The 25437-nt window shown below is 38.3% G+C and overlaps 1 protein-coding gene across 1 annotated transcript in view; it reads left to right on the top strand.

Moving 5' to 3' along the window:
* The window catches only part of CYP7B1 (cytochrome P450 family 7 subfamily B member 1), a gene marked incomplete at both ends in the record, with an annotated part of 121383 nt that overhangs the window by 78625 nt on the left and 17321 nt on the right, over positions 1 to 25437 (top strand). The window contains one exon of the mRNA XM_084281460.1: positions 24119 to 24255. Within this exon, the coding sequence (XP_084137586.1) occupies positions 24119 to 24255 (137 nt within the window). The remainder of the gene's footprint in view (positions 1 to 24118; positions 24256 to 25437) is intronic.

Genomic DNA, 25437 nt, shown 5'->3' with positions numbered 1-25437 from the left:
ATTAGTATTGTGCAATTGACAGACTAAGCAGAGATGATCAAAACCGATTGGAGAGGAAATACAAAATTAATCCAGTTGTAGGATTCTGCAAACCCAACAAACATGCAGAAAGGAGTACTTTTATTTCTTTGTAGCCAGATGGTTTGTCCTATTTTAAGCTGATAGAATCTTCATGCATTTCTTTTGGATGTCATTGGTTTTAACTGCCAGACAGTATCTACTGTTAGAACTTTCCTTATTCCTGGATTATTTAAAGAGTATTTTTGGCACATTTGAATGATCATACTGTACACCAAGTTAATTTTTCCTTACACTTAGCTCATACGTGAAAAAGTGTTTATATAATGAAAAAAACCCTCTGAAATGAACAGTTCTTTTTTTCCTTCTTTTGACATGATGTTGACAGAAGTCGCTTTGATGTAGTTTAGAGTCATGAATTTTCTATCTGTTCTGTTTTTCCTGGGGCTCCATCTATTCAGACATCCTGATCTGTCATTTTGCAACACTTTGTGAAGTGCTTGACAGATAGCGGTTTTGACAAGTGCTGGACATCAGCAGCAATTCAGAATAAGCAGTGTATATTTCTCCAGGTAAAGTGACAAAATGTCTAAAAGCGTAAGAAGAACTGTACAGTCTTCAATCACATTTAATGTTACAAAGCAAGACTTTTTCTGCTTTCTCCATTTGTTCTAGTAATGCGTCGTGGTTCATACTTGAGTATCTGCTGGAATTTTGGATTGAGAACTCTTTTTTTTTGTTTGTTTTTGTATTTCCTAATACACGCTGTGATAAAAAATGAAAGGGCGTGCTGAGTCTGAGATCCAGAAAAGTGCAGCACAGCTAATGTTTCTTGCAATAATAATTTCCAGTGTCTTTCTAGTGTTTGACATGAACAATATGCATATGGTCAAATATCTTTTTTTTTTCCTTTTTTCTTTTTTTATGCCATTTAATTCTATGAATAGAGTGTATAAGGAATATAATTTAGGAAAGTCACCAATACTGATTAGTCATTCCGTTTCCTGTGCCACTTCTATGTTCCTTTCCTGATGATGGTTTATATTATATGCCCAATAGGTACCCATAGATTCTATATTTACATTATGTAGTATATTGAACATGTAAAACATTTCATATAATTATTTTGCATCTGTATTCACTCAAGAAACAGCTGTTGAAAGTTGAGGGGATGCAAAATGGCACAGCCTGAAGATGTTCTTGTTCATTCAGCTAACTCCTTTTTGATGTGATACCTACTGGCAGGGTTGTGTGGTGAATTCAACTTCTTTGACAGCCATCAGCCCCACTGACCAGTAGTTTCAGTTTTTGTAGTTAGGGGAAAGATGAGAAAAAATATTTCCATAATTTGGATTTTTTTCAGCTGCTGGATCGAAAGCCCCTGCCAACAGCTATCTAAATCAACACCATGCCAACATGTTCTGTAGTCCGAAGGTCACTCAAACATCTGGCCCCACAGTCTTGTTCTTTAAGGTTTGTCACTGGGCAGCATCTGTTTATAGATTCTTTCTCAACCTCTCTTTGATCACTTTGACAGCAAAAAGAAGCTTCTATCACCCTTGATGTGTTAAGATAAAAATATCAGGAACCTCAGACCATTGTAAAATTTGGTGCAATTTCATTTCATACTGGATCCGCACCTTTGGTTTTTCAAGTTTAAATATTTTTCCCTTGGCTGCATTAGAGGGAATTATGTTGTACGCTCTGCTGTTGAGATTTAAAAAAATATATATTGTCAGAGCTGATATGTTCAGTGGGAATGTGAAAATGACTACACTAAGCAGGTCTTGCCCAGCTGAGCTTGGTCAGCATTTAAAAAAAAAAAAAAAAAAAAAAAAAGTTTGGAAAGTGAGCAGAGCCTGCATATTTAGCTCTTGTCTATTTTGAGTAACCTTAGCTATCTGTGTCTGGTATGTCTGCCCTATGTAGTCCTACAAAGAGGTACCTATTCCTTGAGGGTTTGTATCTGCTTCTTGTGTCTAGATACCTCTTTTTGTAGTAATCATGAAAAAATAAATGCAAGTATGATAGCTACTTCCCTCTTTCCATTTAGTAACTTATGGTTAACTTTTGGATGTATTGTTTCAAAACAATGAGGAACTTCTTGCTTTATTCTATACAAGAGTGAGTAGTCTCTCTTCACAGTGGTCTTCTGCTTTCAAAACCATTTCATAGTCTTTGACAGTGTTAGAGTAGTTGTATTTATGTATTAAAAATCATGACGAGTAGCTTGTATCATGATGGAACAGCTCTCAGGTGACTCATCTTATAGAGTATTATGGTCCCACCATCAGCGAGGGCACTTTGTTTGAAGATGTATAACCCAGCAATAGACACGGCCTGTAATATGAATGCAAAAAAATATTTATATGTGGAGTTAATTTTTGTTCATGCACTTCCAGTTTGTGGCAAATGCTGTAGGTAGCTCTAGAGTCCTTTGTTACTCCATGGAATTGGTACAGTATGGTCATGATATCAGTCATTTGGGCTTCTCGATCTTCAACAGAGAGGTGTCTGCATGAGAACTTAATTAAACGTGCACACGAAGGCCTTAGTCCTGTGCATATGCCAAGGTCAGTCACCTCAATTCTGTAATGGGGTGTTTTTATAGGTATATGTCTGTTAGATTGAAACAAGCTGTGAACCCACCTCACCCAGCCTATTGACAGCCAACGGATAGATAAAGCTTTGGACTGTCATTGGCTGAGTGTGAGAAAATAGCCATATGTGAAAATCAGGAGCAGACCGATCTTAGCTGAGCACTGTGCAGCCATATAAAATGATAAGGGAATGTGTATATCAAGTAGCTGAAATGAGGGGGTTACATCCCCACTGTTGTCTCAGATGCCATCATCCTTGGCATTGTGTATGTGGAACATTGTGTTTGGGCTCTTCCCAGCCACTGTGTAACAGGTGTGCAACAGGAAAGGGAACACTGAGAGGTTGTACTGGTGGCAGTATGGCACTTTAGTTGGAAACTCCATTTTCCCCAAGAGCAAAGGGAAGCCATGAAGAGTCTTAGCAACAGAAAACAGTTTGAACCTGATGAAGAGGAATAAAGAAAGCAACAGGACAGGGCAGCCTCTTTTCCTGGTCCCCCACCAAAACACCCCAACTATAACATGGTCAGAATGAAGAAGAAGGAGCAGAGCCCTTACCGAACCATTTCCAGTAGCTTTGAAGGGCCCATCTGGACACTTGATGAGATTTCTCATTGTATGGAAGAGGAGAAAGGTCAGTGTTCAGAGATATTTTCAGGAAGAAGTGGCAACATTTTGTTATAATCTAGTATGCAAAGAAGGCCAAGTCTAAGATTGTAGATCTGAAATATACAGAGGGTAGGCGCTTCCATAGTAACTGTGAAAGAGATGTAGGCTTTGAATTTAAATTCCAGCTAGCACATTTAATAGCGTATGAACTGTTTATGATAGATAACTTCAGGGTAATTCTGCCCAGTCTTTCTTTTTAATAGAACAATGCATTGTGAAAAGGGATTGATGGCACAGTACAGCTTCACTGATATTCTGCATCTCTCTTCTCCCATTTCTTCCCTGGTGTTAAAATGTTTTGTTTGGAGTTTCTCTTTCTAGGTGATCTTTCAAGTACTCATGGAGGTATGATCTGTACTTCTTTCCCTGTGTCTTGGTGCTTGAAATGCACATTGCTTAATCCCGTCTTCTCTTCTGCCTTCCGTTTGGTCTCCTGGCCTTCAGAGCAGTATCTATTCTCTTCTTCTACTTTAAGAAAATCTGACTCCTGAAGGGACAAATCAGTGAGAATAAGCCATATTCCCATTTATTCATTTACAGATAGTAATTCATGACTCAGGAAATGTCTCAGCTGAAGGGCATTGCATAAGGAAGCAGAGATATTGAGGCAGAAAGTTTGTCCACATTTTTGTAGAACAACAGCAGTTGATATCACCTGCAGGAATCAGAAGGTTTCATCCTGTTGCTGGTACTAGCATCAGAAAAATGTAGGTGCTTTCTGAGAAAAATAAAGCAGATTTGCACATCAGAAAACCTGCTGTACCCTCTCAGGTGAGTTGTGGAGATCCTTATATTCTTGTACCTATGGATAACAATATAACCCACAAGTTGCTTAATTTTAAGCTTTAGATAAACAAGAAAATTTTCACACAGAAATTATTAAGGAATACAAAGACCTGGAAGAAGGAAAAATGTTGACCTCCAGGGAACAAAAAGACAATATCTTAATCAACATGGTCCAGATCCTATAGATTTTAAAGGGCTGTCCTTTCTAGCATAAGGACTAGAGGGCATCAGATCAGCCTGGCAGGGTATCTGTGGAAACCATACTGTAGAAACTAGAAGTTTGTTCCCTGGAGTTCAGCGTTTTTCTTCTGTTTTCTGCCTTCCTAGACCTATTTCTTTCTTTTTCATCTCGATGTTCTTCATTGTTTTGCTCCTGACCCTGTTCTTTCTCTCTTGCCTTCCTTTTTTTCTTCGCTCTCCAGGAACTTACATGTATCTCGGGCAGCTCTTCTGAGCATGGGTCTTTGGAAAGGTGTCTGCTAAATTTAGAGACAGGACCCACTAGCTGAGGACTGAATGCTGTGGGCACATCGCAACCAAACGTTCCTCTGCTCACTTGCTGTGCCAGGAAGGGCAGTGAGGATGGGGATCCTATGAGCACAGGACTGTACACATCAGGCTGTTAGGAAATTGACATTTTAGTGGGATTATCAGCTCAAGTTTTGAGTCATAAAGGGCTTCTAATTTAGTAAGAATGTGGGCCTTTATTATGGCAGTGATCTCTTTAAAACAAGATGCATTAAAACATTGCTGCATATTGTCTGTGAGCACAACTCCTTTAAACCAAGGAAGAAGTCCCTGACTCACTGGCTGCAAGGCAGACTTGAACTGATGACTGCAGTTCATTTTCTGTGTTGGAACTTTCAATAGCTGATATTGCAGGCTGAAGAGCCTTTCCAAGGCAGACTGGAGTATTTTATGTAAGCTCCTAACTGGGCCAAACGCCGTACAAGATGGTATACTACAGCAGCTATAAGTATTTTGTCACATTCCTTACACAAACAACCAGGCTTGTAACCATTTGTGTCACCTGTAATTAAAAATGAGATAATCCCAGCAATATTAAGGAGTCCTGTACAATTAATATCCATTTCCTATTTCCTTGCTGCACTGAAAGATAATTAGTTGTAAAGTCATTTTTAGAAAAAATGCAACAACCTTCTCTCACAAAAAGCAAATGTTTAAAAAGTAAGAAAATTGATAATGCCGTTAATTATGTGGCTATTGCAATAATCTAACCTTCTTGGTAGAAAGTTGGTGCCTAGGGACAGTATTATCCACACATTAAATTGAAATTAACAATAACATTCTCTTTAGCATTATAGTCTAGGAAATGACAGATATAATATAGCTGCAGCTCTACAGAGCTGCTTAGGTTTAGCTTTCAGCACTGCTCTTGAAGATGCGGACGTGTATTCATCATTAGATATTAATAGAAGACATGTCTCTATATTTTCTAAAAGGACATTTCAGCTAAAGATATTAAGACTTACCCTGAAGTGTATTTATAGACTTTGCATTGCAACAATGCTTTCAAATTCCCTAGGTGAATTTTATCTAGATGATAGGTTAATGACACTGTATCCACCCCTTTTCAAACTTCAACCTATGTTTTCAAATTATTTACTCCACAAATAAGCATTCATTGATCACAGATTTTCTTTAATTGTAAACAATAAATTTTAAGTTTAGCCTTATTATTTCCAAAACAAATCTTAATGGAGGAAACAATAAACATAAATACTTAATTTCTAAAATGCAAATTTACAGGAAAATAAATAAAAGATATGGTTGATAATAGAATGGAAATTAATACACAGAGTTACTGCAAGCTGTTGTGCTGAACATTTTCTTGAAGAACTGTAAACTCTTTTAACCAATTGGGTATATGGATATAATTTACCTACAGCATTTTGCTAATATTACAGATGGCTGTAGAAGCTCAAGATTAAATTACTTATCTGGTATTCAATTAGACTTCAACAGGTTGCTTATAATATAACAAGAAGATGAGCATTTGAAATCATTTCAGTTGTAATGGTGAACTGAAAATATACAAGGAGGTAAAACACAACACAGTAAGGCAAATTGCAGGTGTTGTTTCAGCTCTGCATAGGTGTGTGTAATAATGCATATGATTTTATATATAGTGTGAATGTGTGCTTTTTTGTGCATTATAAAGGAGAAACATCAATATGAGCTTTATTAATAAAACTGAAGAAACTATTGCAAGTAATAGGGAAAGGTTTGCAAAAAATATAGAGGGGTAAAAGGAAGGTTTTGTCTTTGATATTTTGGTTGTTGATTTATTTGTATGTGCATATGCATAAACATATATTTCTCAGGTCTTAAGTGGTCTTTGTAACAAACGATGAAGTGTCTGCTCTATGATTCACTTTCTTATGGAAAATCAATATGCCGTTCAGAGGAAGAATATGATATGCTAAGCAGTGCCCAGTTGTTGGGATGCAGAGTGACCAGGGCTCAGCATCTGAAGGCAACATAAAGAAATGGAGGATTTATGGAATAGTTCTTCTGTAACAACTTTGCTATATGGGTTTTGATCTTGATATCTGATTCCCACTACCTTCCAGACGACTTTCCAGTGGGGCATGCACCACCACCTCCGGGGCTCTGACTTCCACCTAGAGGAAATCTGAGTTTGCAGGTCAGGCAGGAGCTCTTGTGGGTTTCAGCAGGTCAAGAGCCATCTTGTTATGGGTTCAAGCCAAAAAAGGTCATTTTTTACACTTAGATGGAAGCCACCCCAGATTCATGGATCAGGAGTATGACATAAAGCTTGCTCTAATTTTCTTATTATGATCTGTATGTGGGCTGGCCCTGGGCATGGGTCATTATCACTTGAACTAGCAGAGCTGTAGCAATGCACATCATTGTGAGAACAGTGAATGTTTCATGCATTACGCAGTGGCGGTCAGTTCCATCAGAAGTTCAGCAGCAGCATCAAACACTCCAGAGGTAGCTGCATTTCACTTGTTTCCTTACATAGGCACTTAGAGCCCAAGTCATAGAGCAAAAACTCTTCAAGCTACCCAAACATCGAATCATACAAAAATAAAAGCATCTCCCTTAACAACAACAAATCCACATTTGAGCATTTAGATCCAAAATCTGTCAATAGCTACATGCTTAATTCTGCAGTGCAGTTTAAATTAAGCATTCACTTATGTTCTGCAGGGTTTGGAGCCATATATTGCACAATACTTAAATTTGTTGCTGGCATGGTAAGACTGCAATATTCTAATGTACGTGTCCCGAATTATATAATACTACTGAGCACCCTTTCCAATTTCCTTAATGCTGTGAGTCATTCGGCTTCTGGGCATTAGTTAAGTTGTTACATAGATGATTTCCCTCATAATTGTAGACAGTTTTGCTGCCTTGTTTTTCTCTTTTTCTTTGGCAAACAGCATTGTTTCACTAGTGTTAATAGAGTTGCCTGTTGCTATTACAAGTTTAGTCAGCTGTGAAGTTGCACTTAGGTTTGTTATTACCGTGCACTTGGTTATGTAAAATGCAGCCTATTAATGACACCACAAAAATATCGCCACTGGGCCCAATCCTGGGAGATAATCCACTATTCCCTGCTGCTTTACATTTCCATTCATTTTAATGGCAGTTCAGGCTGTTTCTTTACTTTTATGTGTAATTTCCCTTGACCATCGCTGCCTGTTCCTTCTAGATACTTCACTCAATATTTTCCACCATTGACTAAATCCTGGTTTCTGTTCAGGAGCTGTCATTGTAATGTCTGGCCTCTGATTTCCCCTTCGATGCAATAGTTGAACATTGAGGTGTACAGGAATGGAGGTCAGAGGTGTGACTCTTCTTATTTACCACAGAACAGCTTTCTAGAACAATACCCATCTTCAAGCATCAAAGCATCTGACCCGTAGCCCACCTTGGTCACTGCGATTGACATAGCAGCACCATTTTTTTTCCCTTTTCGATCTGATTGGTGTTGCAGTGGACTTGTTGTGGAGTTAATAGCTATCATGGCAATTTTTATTTTCTAAATGAAACAATGCCCCCTGGTGCTCTAGGATTCAAGAGGTCTGATTTTACAGACAAAACAAAAATAAAACCAAATAAAATCTTTTCAGACAGATACTTCCTGTGCCTAAATCTGCCAGCTACCACTCAGACGCTGTCATTGTCATTCACAGGGTTAGGGGAAGAACTCTGTCAGCACTGAGCAACACACATAAGCACTGATAACAAAGATAAGGAGAGCAATACGGAATAGAAGCACACTTGAAACGAGACACACGTTGGTTAGGCAGAGTAAAAGCAAATTACAGAAGAGAAAATAAAATGAAAGGGTCAAGACAAGAAACAGGCTAATCAAAGGAACAGTCAGAAAAAAAAAGTAAAATTAAAGCTGTCTGCTTAATGAAATGTAAAATCCGGATAATTATGGAGAAGAAGCAATAATATTAAAAAATGGAAGTACTTTTTACTAAAAAGATTGAATTTAATAAAGGTATTACTGAGGAAAAGGACAAAGAGGGTAAGTGTGAAAAATACACGAGAGAGCATTAAAAATGGCAAATCTAAAAAAGAAGAGAAAACGGAAAGTGCATAGTAAGTGCATGGATACTACAGAAATTGGGGGAATAAATGTAGTTTTGTATTTTCTGTGTGCCAACAACATAGATTATTAATGCAGAAACGGAAATCAAAGTCCCTGTGGAGTAAAAATATAAGCAAGCTGATAAGCACTGAAACGAAACAGTTGATCTCCCTTCAGTTTAGCCTGTCACAAGCAGCTTTTTTTTTTTTTTTTTCAATTAAGATGCTAAATTACCAAACTATTCCTGGTGGGCAGGGCACACATGTGAACCAGCAGAATGCTGCACGCCTTGTTTGCGAACAACAAATTTGTGTGCGGTTTGACTTCGCGGAGCCCCACAGCCAACAGGAGCCTCAGCTTTGTAAGACTGATCAATAGAGCACAGGCTGACATGGATCACCGTTTCTGCTCGAGCATGGGACTGCAAGCACTCCCAGAGCTAGCTGCAAAACCCAAACAGACAGAAGGACAAAGGCAGGAGAAAGGCAAAGGAAGCCACCCCATTGCTGCAGCCACAGGACTCGCCAACAAGCTGCGGTCTCATTTATTTTCAGTTGCAGACAAGGATAAAATAGCACGGCTCAGAAGCAGGGATGTCTGAAAATGGCTTTAAGGTAGCTATATGTTCCCACAGTCCTGGAGCGGCAATGAGTCAGTCAAGTCCCTTGCTGTAACTTAGAATAGCCTGAAGGCTGCTCTAAATCATTCTGGCTGCCAGTGACCCTCTCACAGCAGCAAGGAGCTGCTGGGGCACAGCGAAGTCTTGGCTGCACTTCTCTGCCCTCGGCCGTGTCCAGGGGGGGTAGGAGGAGTAAGAGAAGGGACTGTAATGCCTCTTCTGCTGGAAGATGCTGCTTATGCTGTGACTGGCAGATGTCCAGTGCCCGGTGGTGGCAGCTGATGTCCCGGAGGGGGCTGATGCCAGCACGGGCAGGAGCAGCTCTGAGGCTGTGCAAAGGCCAGGTGTGGTTGCAGTTTTTTGTTACAAAGATTTACAAATCTGCTGTTCAAAGGCAATTTATGGAGGAGAGTTCTTCAGTCAACATACAGTCCCCTTTCCCTGGGAATGTCATCGTGATACTGGCTGTGGTATAGGTCCTGCTCCTGTGCATGTTGGCGAGCACTCGTACATGTATTCTGCAACCAGCACAGTCTGCTTTGTTAGCGTACCAATGCTAATCTGATACTTCTACTTACCAGTATTACTTGGCCTAGCAATAGCAAGGTATAAATTAATGCTGCTATGTGGATTCATACCACTGTGTCTGCACATTTGCTTATTTATTTATTTGTTTTCCTGCTCTTATAAACCAGATGTGCAACCCGGATCAACAGAAAAACCCAAGGCAATGCCAAATATCAGCAATATTTTTTGTTCAGTTATCCTAACTCCAGATATTTACATTTGGATTAGGATGGTGTGTTACTGTTCTCAGTCACCTCTGAGGTGACCTGACGTCTGATGGAAGCTTCAGTTAAGAGCATGATGTGTTTCCAAACTCTTCTGTAAATTTCCCACTCTTGTAATTTCTGTTCTATCTGAGTGATATGGTTCTGGCTGAGAAGAAGATGCTGCAGCTTTCCAAACAAAAGATCATACATTCTGAGATCTTCCCTTTCTCCCACTAAACAGGGAGCAGCCCAGCCTTATCAGCAGGTAGCTATCAGAACTAGGTGCTATCAAACTGCTTTTAGTAACAGTAGGCAATGGAGCACGCTGTTAGAGGAGATCCTGAGGCTGAGGAAAAATTATTACCCCCTTTAAGAATTCCTTTAAAGTACTTCCCAAAATTTTGATTTCAGTCAGCTATGTATTCCATGGTGTACAACACGAGTGATTTTTTGTACTGAGCAAGACCACTTCATTTTATAAGTAGTAAACATCACCCATCCTGCAGTTATGCAGAGAAATATGTCTAGCCTGCATATCTAGTGCAAAGGATATAGCTTATAATTTCAGATGTATATTAGTAAAAGTGCAAGGAGGTACATTCCTTGCTGACTAAGGCTCAGTGAAGGCAAAGACAGAGGGTTTTTTTCCCAGTCTGAGGTCCCAGACATTCAACCAGTCACTGTCTCTAATTATTGAGGGAAAAGGATGCGACTCCTTCACCAGAAAATGGTAAAAGAGTGGTAATTTGTAACCATCGGTGCAGTGTGCAAGTTAGGGGAAAAAAAAAAAAAAAAAAAGAAACACAAACGTTTTCAAAGGAATAAAGAAAAATCTGTGTTTAACACTAGTTGACATGGTCAACAGCTGAAGACTAGCTCTTAGTGGATGCCAGGAGAGCTGTGTCAGCCTCTGTCCTGAGGACACCGGCACCGTCTGTGGGAATCCCTCGCAGAGGCAGTGGAGCTCCTTGGAAAGGGCTTTGTGCTCTCCTGCCAGCAGCTGCAGCTGCGAGTTCGTCAGCACAGACACTGGTACCAAAGCTCTGGTGCTGTTAGATGAGACATGTAACCTCCGCTGCCTTTAATCACAACTGAGGGGAAAACTGTTTCATGGTATCTTCAAGACTGAAAACTGCGAGTATCCCAAAATACTGAAGATCATCTGTGGAGCTTGCCTGCTTCTGTTTGCTCTGTGGCCTTTTTAGGTGACACAGATTACAGCAATTAGTGCGGGCATGTGGGAGATTGTTCAAGTCCAGTACATCTCCATCCAAACACAAAGGCATCCCTACAATAGCAAGCATTTCATCATATCCACATTGTCACAAAAACACCTGTTGGTTCACCACGATGAGCAGTCACTGCAGCTAGTTCTGGTTCACAAAACAGAGGAACATTTATGGTAGCTTGGAGGATGTGGCGAAAGCTGCTTATTTTCTGTGTTCCCTGCTAATGCATATGTCACTGCAGAAGAATACTTCCAGAAAGTATTCCTTTGTGCAGGAGACCCCACTGAGCAGGTATCTGATTTAACAGGATGGGGCTGAAACCATGTCTTTGTATACAAGCAGTTTGGATTGTTATACATCTTATGTTTTTTTCCTTGAGGATTGATGGTTCAGCCTGTCATTTATTTGTTTGAGATAGTTTATGATCTGATGGCTTCTTCTCACATATTTTACTCAGGCATATTATGTATCATTGTTGCTTTATGTTTTCTATGGCTGGGAATTCATTTTTCACACAGTATCTTCATTTAATTAAATAATACAATCACATGTGCCTTTTGCATGAATAGGAAGAATCTGTTTTAATTTAGCCAGTACATATTTTGCCATCTTGGGTTTTTCAGTTAAAATTCCCAAGTTTTTTGTTTTAGCATAACAATAGTCATATTCATTGCTTCTTACATTGTAACAAAAGCACTCAGATGTCAGTTCATAGATTGACATAATCAGCTTTGTCTCTTAATTAGAAAAGAGAATAAAGCTGTTTAGGGGTGTCAATGAAATGACAGATGTATCATTAACAGAAGGCTACATTGGATCAGAATGGTGCAAATGCTTGGAATTGAAATGTTAAAAATTGTTACTGATAACCTTTCATTTCTAATTTTCATTTTCTTTTTTTTTTTTTCTAATTGAAAAATAATAAAGGCAAAGGTGCATGATACAGCATATAAATGGAATAGTTATTGGTAAAGAAAAACATCAGTTCCTTCTATAAAGACTCAAGTTTATAACCAAAGTATTTAAACTTTTTTTTCCTGTAGCTAGGGAAACCTGTTACTCAGGATTTGCCATGCCTTAGGATGCACTCTTCAGCATCCCTTTAATGTCACCATTTTTTATGGGCAACAGGACAGCGTGTACATTTTAATAGAAAATTTGGGACTGACTGCATACCTGACTTCACAGTGCAACACACGACATGAAATCTTCCCAGTTAGTCTGAATAGCGAAGCTAGTACTGACTTCAGTGAGTTCACATTTTGCACGTTTCTCCATCGGTTTACAATGCTGTTTATATCCAACCTATGATACAGTGGAAGTCTATTGGACTTGTAAGACATGACAGCTTTCAATTGGAGAAATTCAACATTGTAGAACCTGACCAGACTTCAAATATGCAAGTCCTGGGACAATGAGAAGGGCATGCTTCAGGACATACGCATGCAGATGGAAATAAGATTGCAAGCAGCATCTATGCTGCATCTGAGGTGCTGATCCCAGCAGAGTCTGATGTCTGGGGCATTCACAAGACCCAGCACCTCATACAAACCTTACTGGCAACCTGAGCTGGTGGAGTTTCAGACTGCCTGTAGATCCCAGCTGCCTTCTGGGGAGAAATCCGAGCTGTTTGGTCCACCCAGCAACAGTCATACGGCAAAATTCAAGGTGCACATGGGCTACCTGCCAGGTCAAGTAGCAGGCTACACAGGAGAGGACCCTTGGGTGTACTCTGAGCCATTGCCCACAGCCATGGCCTTCTGCACTAGCTGAGGGGCGAGTCATGGGGGTGGTTCAGCAAGGAGAAGACGAATGGGTGAGCAACCTGGTCAGAGTCCCAGGTTTACGTCTGTTTTTGCACAATTATGTAAACATGGACAAAACATCCTGAATCTCTTTTGCTTTCTCTGACTGCATTCATTTTCTTTTCATTAGAACCTCAAACTCCTATCATCTCCCCAGTGGAAATGTTTTAAATTTCCAAAGACTCGTGAAGCTTTGAGACTAAAGAATTTTGTGTTCTGTGTGTAAACTGCCTCACCTACTGCTTGGCATTCAGCAGTTGGATAATGTGGGGCTTAAAAACAGGTGTGATGGTGTTCAGTTGGAAGAGCTGTTTACAAAACATTGAATGTTTCTTAAATGAAATTTTTAATTTTCAAATTCAGGCTTTTACTCGATGGAAAATGGAAATTACTGTTACCTGCCAGGTGTGCCACTGAGTTTAGAGGCGGGGGGGGTGAACTTAACTAGAAATTAACTGAAGTCGCAGTGTTTGAATTAAAAACTAGATTTCAGTTGAAAATTTTACAATGTTGGAAGTTGTTTGATGGTGCTCTTTTAAATCATTTTCATGGTAAGTGGACTAGAAAGTGCAGAAGTGTGTTTAGATGTGGTGTTTTGGTTCCATCTCTTCAAGTACAGATGACTGCAAAATTAGGCTCTTTGTATTTCAAATCTAAATCTGAATGAAATGAAGATCTATCCTATACTCTTGAACCAGAGTAGGAAATGATGCAATTGAGTAGATTTAAAAAAAAAAAAAAAAAAAAAAAAAAGTTATTTTTCAGTAAATCAAGGACAGTAAAATCTTGGACTCCTCAAAAAGATGATGCTTTTGTAAAATGAATATTATTTTCTGGAGGAAAGAACTTAGGAAAATAATGAAACAAGTATTAATTTGCAATTATAATGCCTCTGATTAGTCCCCAACCCAAGTTGACATTTGCTCATTTTAATTTAAAAAATTGAGAATTGTGTTTGTATTTTCTACTCCCTGTTTCACAGCAGAGGGATTTAAAACATGTCCAGACCTATGATGTCTCAGTTATCGTTGCATCTTACAATCTCCAATTAATAATATTTTAGCTTTCTGTGACTGCAGAATGAAAATGCATTCCTGATTTACCTAAAATTGGAATTAGCTCGGTTACCTAAAACTGACGAAGATGTCATACATTCCAGAGAACGCTAACAAACACAAAGCCAATAACTTCATTTAGATTTAACCCTTATGCCCTTGAACACAATAGAGTTTACATAAATATTTAAGAAGGGCAGACGTAGACCAATTAAAGGAATATATTTCCCAAGCATCAAACCATTGTTTTCAGGCAATACACCGAAGCTCCTAAATTAATACACATTAAATCTGTTACAGGCTCAGCAGAGTTTGAGGCTCAGGAGAGGGAGAAGCAGATGAGGACACCCCAGGGGGAGGTCGGGGGGAGGCTGTCTGTGAGCAGCACAATCCATTGCCCAGCTTGCAGGGTGTCTGCACAGGCTGCTGCTGTCCACAGGCTGCCCTGAATATCCCCGCAAGGAGAAGAGGGCACAAGCATCCTTCTCGTCAGTTCTTCCAGGAGCAGGGAAAGTCTGTGGGCACACTGAGCAGGCTGCAGCTGCCTTCTTTCTGGTACTTGCTAAGTAAAACCGAGGAGCAGCTGTTTGATGGGAAATATATTTAAAGTCTTTTCTTTTTTTTTTTAATGTTTAAAAATAAAAATGTTTTTAGATATTTTAGAATCTCCCCCATGATGAGATGTCTAGTTTCAGGCTGGTCCTACACGGGAATATTTAGTGAAAGACTGCGCTTCATATCCACTCAGATCAGACTAGATGCTGAATGAGGCTGCTGTTACAGAGTGTGCAGCATGAATAATAGAAGGGTGCTTCTCATATGCACAGCGATGTGAAAGGTGTCACTACCCAGCCCAAGGAAAATAAATTTGGAAATAATCAGGTTTGTTGCCCCCTAATTGTGGCAGCTTGTTAAGGCAGGATTGGGTTTTATCAGGCTATGAACTATGAGAAAGTGTGGCTTGCAAAAGACTAATGTAGGCAGGGGCACAGCCATAGCAGAGTTTAGGGAAAGAGAAGATGGAAAGAAAGGATTCAAGGGAAATGGAAAATGGAGTAAGGAATTTTCAGAAGAGGGGTTCGAGGAAAGAGCATTGAAGTATGTCTATGAATAGGGAAAGAGACATTACAACTAGTGAGGAGCAAAAGAAGAGTGCAGATTACAATATGCTCTCTGCTGAAATAAATTGCCTACATTCTGTGCTGAAAGAAGTAAAAGCTAAAGTTGTGGAGGGCAGCAAGAGAAAAAAAAAGGGGGGATTTCAAGCATAGCATCAGTTCAGATGGAGAAATGGAGATGTTAATCTAGGCTGGTGGCAGAAGGAGACGAAGCGGGAGAGAATGAATTTGTAATGGAGAGCTAGGTTTCAAGACTGTTTCTCCTAACATGCAATAGATTTTTAAAAGAAGGAAAAGATCGAAAACAGCAATCTGGAAAGCAAGTATATATAATCCTATAACAGGGAAGAAGACATAAGCTTCTGATATTGTGTTCATCTTAAAAACAGTAAGGTTTTTGAAACATTCACTGAGTACTGTATTCAGTTGCTGTTCTCATCTGATGTATGCATTAGTGACAGTAGTCACCTTCTCTCAGTGCTTCATCCCAAATTAGAGTTGTATTTACAAATAAGTGGACTAAGCAAGGTATCTGGGACATTTTTGTATTTATTCAACTCTTCAGACTTTGGAATTTTTCAGTACATTTTTTGAGCAAAATGTGTGTGTCCTGACTGTTAATTTTTTAATAAGGTTCATGAAATGTCTGACATCTGAAACACTAGGAGGAGTGGTAGAAAATTGCTTTTAGATTGCTCGTGTACTTCCAGTTGGGGAATGCATGATCGTAATTGTGGAAGTCATGAAATTGTTAATTGCATCTTTTTTAAACATTAAATGATTTTTTTTTATTCATATAAAGCTATGCACATGCAGATTTTAAGACAGAGTAAGTGGCCCTGTTTCTCTGCGTAATTAAGTAGATAAATCAGGAGTTGGCTGCTGGTATTTGCAAATCATGTATGTGGCAGATAGAGCAAGTGAGAGACCAACGTTCCGCAGTGTTCCTCTGGTGACCTGGAGTGGTATATAATGTACTCCGTTCAAAAGGACGGATGCACTCCCTCTACCACCTAAGTGAGCATCTCTAACCTATCTGTTGTTAGTAAAGAGCAATATTTTGAAAAAAGCCTTTTCACACCTTTTCTCTCTATTGGTTATAGAGAACTTCAAGATGTCTGGCTTAACCAAGAAACCAGACTTTTGGACTTACACTTTCACTTACAGGAAATAAAGCCTATATTTTCATTACCTGCTTTGTTCTAATGAACATCCTTCATTATTTAACATTCCTACAGTTTCAGAGAAAATAATAGTTGAATTTTATTATTTTTTTTTTTACTTCTGAAATTCTATACTCTCTACTCAAAGAAAATACAGTTGATACACACAGAAGATGCAACATCGATGTATAATATTCTCCTCACTTTCCTTGTTAACATGGCTTTTTAAACGTGATGATGTCCCACCACTGTTTCTGAGATTGCCTGAATTTATTTGTTTGCTCTTTATTACGTAAGGAATGATTTCTGCATGTTTGAATATATTTCTGTGTGGAGTGCTGACATTCTTATCCACACTTCACTTGTCATTTCTAGGCCAGACGGTTAATATGATTTCCTACTATGAGCTACTTTCTGTGTACAGTTTTAACATGTGTTGCAGTAAGGCAATGTATTAAAGTGCAGAAATGGATTATGGAAGAGATGGATATCAGACGAGAGTTGTTGGGTTGTTGGTGAAGTCAATCACTGTGCAGTGTAAATATGTTCCTGACAGTGGTAAAGGGAAATGCTGGTGGAGTTCATATTCTGGTCCAGTCCTTCTCACATGAATATAGGGGGGAAAAAAAGCATTTTATGTTTGTTTCTGGATAATATTAAAAGAGAAAGGGGCTGCAAAGGAGGGATTAGTGCTCCAATGGCAAACTGGAAAAAATTGAGGACTAACCAGCAGCATCTGAGCGGATCTTTTCTCTGGGAAAAGGCTGAGGTCTGTAATGGTTCTGAAGCTGTTTTTGTTGTTGGTGGTGGTGGTGGTGTTTGTTTTTTTTTTTTTTTTTTCTCATTGCTGTTGTGATACTGCTCAGAAAGCTGAGGTTGTGCTGGGGTGCAGAGCCGGGCGCATCACCCACAAGATGCACCAGGTAATCACTGTGTGGTGCTCAGTGCACAGTGCTGCGCTTCCAGGGGGGATGTGGGCTAACTTCAGGAAGTCGAGAGAGGAGTGGTGTGAGTACACAGAGCTCTAGAAAACAGTTGTGAGGAAGTACCAGAAGAACCTGGGGTTGTTTAACCCAAAGAAGACTAAAGGAGAACATGATAAGTACCTTTGAATACCTAAAGTACCTAAAGTTCCCCTGCAGAAGTAAAGGGGTTCATTTATTCTCTTATCCTTTGTAGACAGAATGAGAAGTAGAGGGCTTGAAGTGCAGCATGAAGATAAAGGTTAGACATGAGGAGAAATTTTCTGATAAGGACAGATTGCTTGGGGAGACTGGAGACTCCATTACTATCTTCAAGAGCAGCATAGGGGAGTAAGAGAGAAGGTGTTGGCATGAAGTAGCCATGAAGTAGCCTACCTGGAATGTGAACCACAAAATAAGTAACCTCTCAGCATCCCTTCCTAGACCATTTTTATTTGATCACAGTTGAACTAAGAAAGGAAAATACCCAGACCAGCCAAGTGATTCCAAATGTAAGATATGGTAAAATAACCATGAGCTGCTTTTATTGACTTCACCCAGAGCAAAGACAACATAGCATTTCAGAGAAGGGGCCATAAGCACTGAATTTGTATTAACTTCTAATATCACTGAACTATTGTTGCATTTACTGAGTCTTTTCCATGACTCGGATTCTGGCTGTTATGAAACTTCAAATTACCTTTTGTGTAGAAACCTTCTGGGAATTTTAAGCCTCTGGTATACCTAAGCTAAAAGGGCTTTTTCAGTGGGTTTCCATTTTTAAACTGTTCAGAGTGCTTTCTCAAAATGATATTTTCCTGCTTTTTGGTTTTTTAGGCAATGCCCCAGCCAGTCACTACAAGTAATGGCTGAATTTTTGGATGTGCCCTTCAACACACAAGTTTGAAGAGGTGATAAGTGCAGTGTGAACCTACAGCTGCTAAGATAATGTAGCTGAAAAAAAAAAAAAAAAAAAAAAAAAAAGATCCTAGACAGCAATATATCAGAGCTGCTGCATGAGTTCTTGAGTATCGGTATTTTTTGGATATCCAGGGATGACCCAAATGGAATTAATAGAAGAGGGGAAAAAATAATAGGTGAATAGGTTCTTGTAATGAACGGTTTACTACAGAAGTTAGAGTTCTTAACAACAAAAAGCTTGTATGCTCTTACAGAAGAAATGCATTTTTATTGAAAATCCCAGAAGTTTTTGACAAAAATACTTTCAATATAAGTATTGCATTTTTCAGGAGGGAGAGGGAAGCCTTAATATTCACTGGTTGGTTGGTTTGTTCTCATCAGCATTTCTACTAGTTTGTCTCACACCACCATGGTAGTCAGTCCTTGCCATATGCTCTTTTTGAAAGAACAAATACACTTTTCTTTTTTTTTGGTGTGCTCAAAGGTGTACTTCCTGTGTCTAGTCATTGCTTTTTAACTCTTTTTTCCCAAAATTTTGAACACACCATTGAGCGCTGCAGTCGGTTTACCTCGATGAAGGTGTAGGCAGCGGCGGTGAGTTTTCCTTTCTGTGTGTGAAGAGCTAGCTTCTTCACTGAGTCAGTCCTCATGTGCATCTCTCTGCCAAGACATGGGCTGGTGAATCCATTTGCTCTACGTACGCCCCCAGGTAGTGATCAGATAGGAGCAACAGCTGGTCCTCACCTCTGCAGGAAGTGTTCAAGCTGGGAATTCAAAGGTAGAAGACTATATTACTAAAGCTCTTTTCTGTCTAATCCTGCAGGGAATACTTTTAAATATCACATGTGTTCAACCTGGAAAACTCTGAGTGCCAGGGGATCGCTGAGGCAAATAATTTCAATGGGGTGTTTAAAGCCTGCTTAATTTTATAAGTATCAAAAATTTTTGTTGTGGACAAATGTCTGAAAGAAAGTTCTGATTTTTTGTTTTGTTTCGTCCTCGTGGATTCAAGCGCCTAATGCTATGAAAAGGTTTGGGAGAAACTAACTGCAAAATTAAAAAAAAAAAAAGAGAGAGAGAGAAAGGAAAGAAAGATAAAAAGAAAAGAAAGAAAGAAGGACTTGCTGGCTTTCTCCTGTCCTAAGTTTCCTGTGTCTCTCTTTCATAATACAACGAGACACTCCAGACACCACATTTCTGGGGATTACCTTTGTTGGGGTTGAAGCCTTTGGCCTCATTCTTTTCCTCACAGTTAGAGTGCTTATAAGCCCCTGGAAAGACACTGTCTGTCATGTCTTGTTGCTTAAATATTGTGATCGAGCCTGTGAATAATCTCAGACTGCTCTGACATGTTCATAATAGCTTTTGTTCTACTCCTGTGCCCACACATTTCCATTCCTTGAAGTCCCCCAGCATGGTTTGCTCCAACGTCGACGTAGGATGTGGTAGTTTGACCAAAAGTGATATGGAGAAATGAGACCAAAGCCTTTAATTTTTGTGGGTGGTAATGATGGTTTAGAAAGTGCAAATGGCTCCTTTGTGGCAAGTGGCACAGTTAGACTTTGCTGGGCTCTTTTTCTCCCCAGCTTGGGGTTTCTTTCACCCGTTGGTGCGAGTTGCTCAGAAGCGGCTGGCGGAGCCAGCGGTGCCCTGCAGAGTGACATTTTCTTGTGTGGCTTTTTCGGTCGTTCTTTGTGCAGCAGAGGCTGTGCTCACACCAGATGCCAATCATACACCACCAGTGGATTTGCAAGATTATAGGACAGGAAAAAAGATGAAGGTTAAGCACAGGGCACAATAGAGATTACTTATGGTAATGAATTGTATAATTTTTCTAGACAGATCTGGATTAATGTTTATCCCAGGCAAGAGATTACTGTATGTCTGATTCTAGTTGTAAACAGACATTATTAAACAGAAGGTTTATGTTCATGAAATGCGACTATGGGTGTTAAAGCACTTATGATTTATTATGTGCAAAGAGAAAAATTAACCTGTTCATCTGCTATAGTACTAGATGTGCTGTGGATTTTTGCATAATTTGGAAGGCATCTGCTCCTTTGGAATACAAATAACGAGTGAAATGGGGAAGATTCTCCTCTCGTTTACACTGATCCAATGCCCTGTACTGCAGAGGAGTGGTGTAACCAGCAAAAGGATAGGCTTGTGTGCTTTTATAAAGCAATAATATTTCTATTACAGATAAATGTTGGCAAAGTCTGTTTGCTTGTGGATCTTTAGGGTTTTTACTTTACAATAATAAAAAAAAAATCTACATTGACATTCACAGAGCCTCACAAATGTTGACCTAATTTGGGTTTCCCAAATAATTCCCTTTTACTAATGGAAAACAACCTTTAGAAAACTTTGAAATAAAATAAAAATTAATATATATATATAATCTATTTTTTTCACGTAATTTATGTTGCAGCACATTTTTCATTTGGTTTACTACATCACTGCTGCTTACCATAAATAAGGCATAAATGATACAACAATCACATTTTTTTAATACTGCCTTACCTTAGTAACTAAATAGTCACACCTGAGTCAGTAACTTAAAATATTTTAGGTGAGCTCAGAAATTCCTGTTAAAGAAACTGTAAACAAACTCCAAAACTTTGCTTCTTTTTCATTACATGCTAACAAGGAAGCATCTTTTCAGCATGAAAGGGAAAGAAAAATTACAGTTATCAATAATCTATTCATTGTATTTTGTAGCCATAAGACTTTTTGCACAATGTTATTTGAAATTATCAATTTACCCGTGGTGGATGGATGATACAACTTCATTGGTTTCCTCCACTTTTTAATTGATCTGCCTACTAATAGATTGCATTGGATATGTTGCTGGTGCTTTATTTGTAAAATTTGCTCATATTAAGTCTTACTCATTTTAAAGAGATTTCTCAGTTAAGTGTAGATATTCCTGTATATATGTAAAAATAGCCCAATATGTGAAAAAAATGACAACAACAACAAAATTAAGGAACATGCAGCAAATATGAGATGCTCAGTGTGTTAAGTGAATTAGGTTTTAAGCAGTTAAACTAGAACTGAGTACCATTATACATGGGATAATCAGGTAGGAAGCTCTCAGTGCTTGAATATAAAAAGTTGCAAACTTAAATAGCCATCAGAACACTTCATACTGCTTTAAAAAAATAAAATAAAATATTTCTTAGATATTTACATTTGATGCAAGTGTTACATTTGATACAAAAATCAATATCACAAGAAAACACTAAGTTTAACATTTGTCTTATCTTGTCTAATGATCAGATTTTATCCGATCATTTATCTGAAGTGTGAGCCCTGAGGTAAAAATTGTAAGAAATTAATTGCAAGGGGAAAGTTTGCATGGGCTTCACTGGTAGGTCATACCAACAGCTATAAAAGCAGCACGGTGCAGGTAGTAAAAGCAGCACAAACTTTGGAGTGCCGTCAGACTGCAGGTGAGAAGTTGAGGTTTTCAGGAAGCCCAGCTGAGGTGAGCAGTACTGCCTAAAGCTTTGTGCAGTGAAGCATTACATTTCAGGGGGCAAGAAAGCCTCATCTGCGCTCTTTTCTTCGCTGTGTGTTGGCAGACGTCTATGAGTCATTACAACCTCCATCTTTGAAAGAGAAACAAAGATGGAGATGAAGACAGGTCTCTGTTATCAGCCCGCTGTGGGTCGCAAGTCGAACGGGTGCTGCGTTTCCCCCTGGAAGGCTCAGAGCCATGCCACGGTGCTCAACGGTACTAAGCTTATTGCTGCTGAGCTGAACACGGCTGCAGCGAATGGTGACCCTCACGTCTTCGCGATAGCAAAACGTCTCCCTGATGTGATCCCACGGACTCGGAGCATTAAGTTAATTTTCCCCTGGATCTCTGAGCTGCGTCCTCTTTACCCGGCGGAAAGCTGGTGAAGAATACAGCTTTTGACCGACTGACAGAACACGGAGAGTGAAATTAGATGCATTAAATTAGAATATGACAAAAAGCCTATCTAAATATTTGTCACAGGGCTACGTACGGGGTGTCGCGTCCAGTCCAGGAAGTGAAAGGAGGCCGCTGGTGGGACTGTGTAGTCTGGGGGGGGAAATTGGTAAATCATCCAGATTCATTACAAGCTTTGAGGGGATAATTAAGGGTATTGAGTGGGCTGTTACACTTCCAGGGCTGGTGATCCCTCTGATGTAATCTCGGATTAGTTCTTGTCTTGTCTTCACCTAACACAGAATTAACCAGTACAAAGTTCGCTGCACCACACAAGTAAATAATGGTGTTACTTGCCTGTGAGAGGACATATAGCATGTTGGCTTACGCGATGTGCCCCTTCCCCACAATCAAGAAATCACCAGAAAACAAACAAACAAAAACCCCAAACCCTCAAAACCCAAAGAACCAAAAAAGCCAGTGCAAACACATAAGGTGTGAAATTTTCTAATTTGTACTAGAATGTTTGCAATGTTTATTTTCCAGTTAACAAAATGATTTTCTTGAAAATCAACATTTGTAATTAGTGGCCAGTTAAACAGAAAGAGCTCAAGATGTGCAACTTGGTTTGGCCACATCTGTTCATCTTTAAACTAAATTTATTCCAACTTTTTTTGTGGTAAGAGAGCAAATCACTGACTTATAATTTCCTCCACAGAAAGTTTTAATAAGAAAAAAATTTAAAAAAATAAATTCAGCATACATGTTTACCTTTTTATTATTTTTTTTTAATTTCTATTTGAGCAGTTCAAGGAGGAATGTGCCTATGATAGGGTTAATCCAGCTACATAAAAATCCATGCTGTGTATGATAGTAGTAAAGCTTGTGATCCCTTGATCTTTGATTAGATCCGAGCTAGTAAATATCTTGTGTTTAATCAGAATGAGTTGTTCTGCATGTAGTATAAGTCACCTTCACAGATGGGATGTAGCATCAGAGTTGTTCATGAATATTTGTTTTAATCCTTTCCAGAGCAAGCATGCTTTATGTTTCTTTGTTGTAAATCAGATTCAAGCAACTAAAGACCAGCACGAAGGAAAGACGTTTACTTGCAGTTAGGAATAGGACAGCGTGAAAAGGACAGGAATAGGACCTTTTTTCCTTTGTAAAGAAAAATATAACTTGCTAGAATTTTGAAAGGTATTTTATACTACTCCACAAACATAACTAACACACCATGGCTGCTTTTTCAGGCTGGGTTACAAATATAATTATCTAGAATTTCATCTTAAACTGTTCATACCTATTTCTGGCTTAGCAGACTATAAACATACAAAGTCTAAGATTTATTACTGTTAATGTTTGGCCTCTATTATTATTCTTTATGTTAAATTTATTTAGTTAAAATGGTAGCTTTTTTGTGTGCTGGTAAATGGAAATTCTTAAAACCTTATCTGTAAAGCTAATCGTTTAGTGTGGTATGTCAGCGTCCTATTTACCTAAATCTGTCATAATTGCCTTCTGATACATCTTCCTTTGACATGCAAAATATTGAAAACAAGAGGACTCTTCGCTGTGAGATTTTCTGTGGAATGTAATTTTTCTGTGTTCATAACTTTATGGTAATAACTGGACGACCTGTAGTTAAATGCATCTCAATTTCTCCCTCTTATTTTTCATAATCACCACACAGAGCCTTCTGTGCTCAGAGGTGTGATTAGATTTAACCTGCCGTCATATCTAAAGAACTTTCTGTACAACATATTATACATTGTAAGAATTATATGCATAGATAGTAGGTCTAAGTGTAATATATAAATAGATATAAAGATGAGTTGCTCTCATGCCAAAGCTAATTCCTGATTTTTTTTTTTATGTTTTTAACAGGAAGACTGGAGAGCCCCCACTAATAAATGGCTGGATTCCTTACCTTGGAAAAGCTTTGATTTTTAGAAAAGATGCTTATAAATTCTTACTGGATCAGCAAAAGAAACTTGGAGATATTTTCACTGTACATATTGCTGGTGAGCAGTATTTTTGTACTACTCTTGATTTTTCCATCAGTGATGTTAAATATTAATTCAGATGTTTAATTTAGAATCTTACTTAACCAAAAACATTTCAGCGTACCGTAGGATACAATACATTAAATTCAAATGTTTTATATACATAAAAAGTATCCACAATATTTAGTTATGGTTATGTGTATTTATATACAGCTATAGGTATATATGCATATCGACAGAATTTTTAGACAAGTAATGTCTGAACATAGATTTTCCCAACACATATAAACGTGTATTGTTTTTTGTGTTTTTTTTTTTTTTTTTTCCCTAAGGAAAGGAGAACTAACATCGTCTTGACACTGCACAGAAAAATATCAGATTAAATTTAGAAAACACTTAAGAAAAAAAGTGCAGAATATGTTCTCACACATTTTACAACTGGTTGACAGGAACACAAGGGAATGAATGACACATTGACTCAGTGATACAATCAGGACTGGAACACAGAAACTTCCTGTTGCCAGTCTCTTACTCTGATCATGCTTGCTGAAAATAACAATATAATAAAGTATGATATAACCTTGCTGCTTTCTGTATTTATAGCTGTTTTACTACGCTAGCTCAAATACAAACATTTGAGTGATTTTACATATACACTGAAATGTACCAGAAAAGCACAGAATGAAACTGGAATCTTGAATGAAACACAAATATATAAATTTACATATATATATATATATATATATACACATTTCACTAAAATCATTTTAAGATCAAGTATTTTCCTTTGTTCAGAAAAAGGCAAACTCCTATTAGTAGGTAGATGTTATGGATCTTTTGCCCCTCTACATGCTGATATCCTTGTTCAAATGATGAATTTTATAGTTGCATCAATTATTACTTTACAGTTAAGTCTACCTCATTTTTAGCTATTCCTGTATTTTTAGAGAGTTTCAAAAAAATGTAAAATGTAAAGTTTGCTTGTTAATTTTGTGGCAGTGATTCTAGCTTTATTTTTCCATATAAACAATGTTTTGCAATACAAATATTTATTTTCTTCAAAAGTCTATTAATTAAATTACAAGCAGAATGTTTAATTAACATTTTTTTTCTTCCTGTTACCAAATATATTCTATTGTCCTTTGGAAGAGCATTTTACTGCTGTTAAATGCATTTTTTACTATTATTCATTTTTTTTTA

Source organism: Netta rufina, assembly GCF_964035555.1.
Source record: "Netta rufina genome assembly, chromosome: 2".
NCBI classification, from domain to species: Eukaryota; Metazoa; Chordata; class Aves; order Anseriformes; family Anatidae; genus Netta; species Netta rufina.
This window is presented reverse-complemented; position numbering and strand designations above follow the sequence as displayed.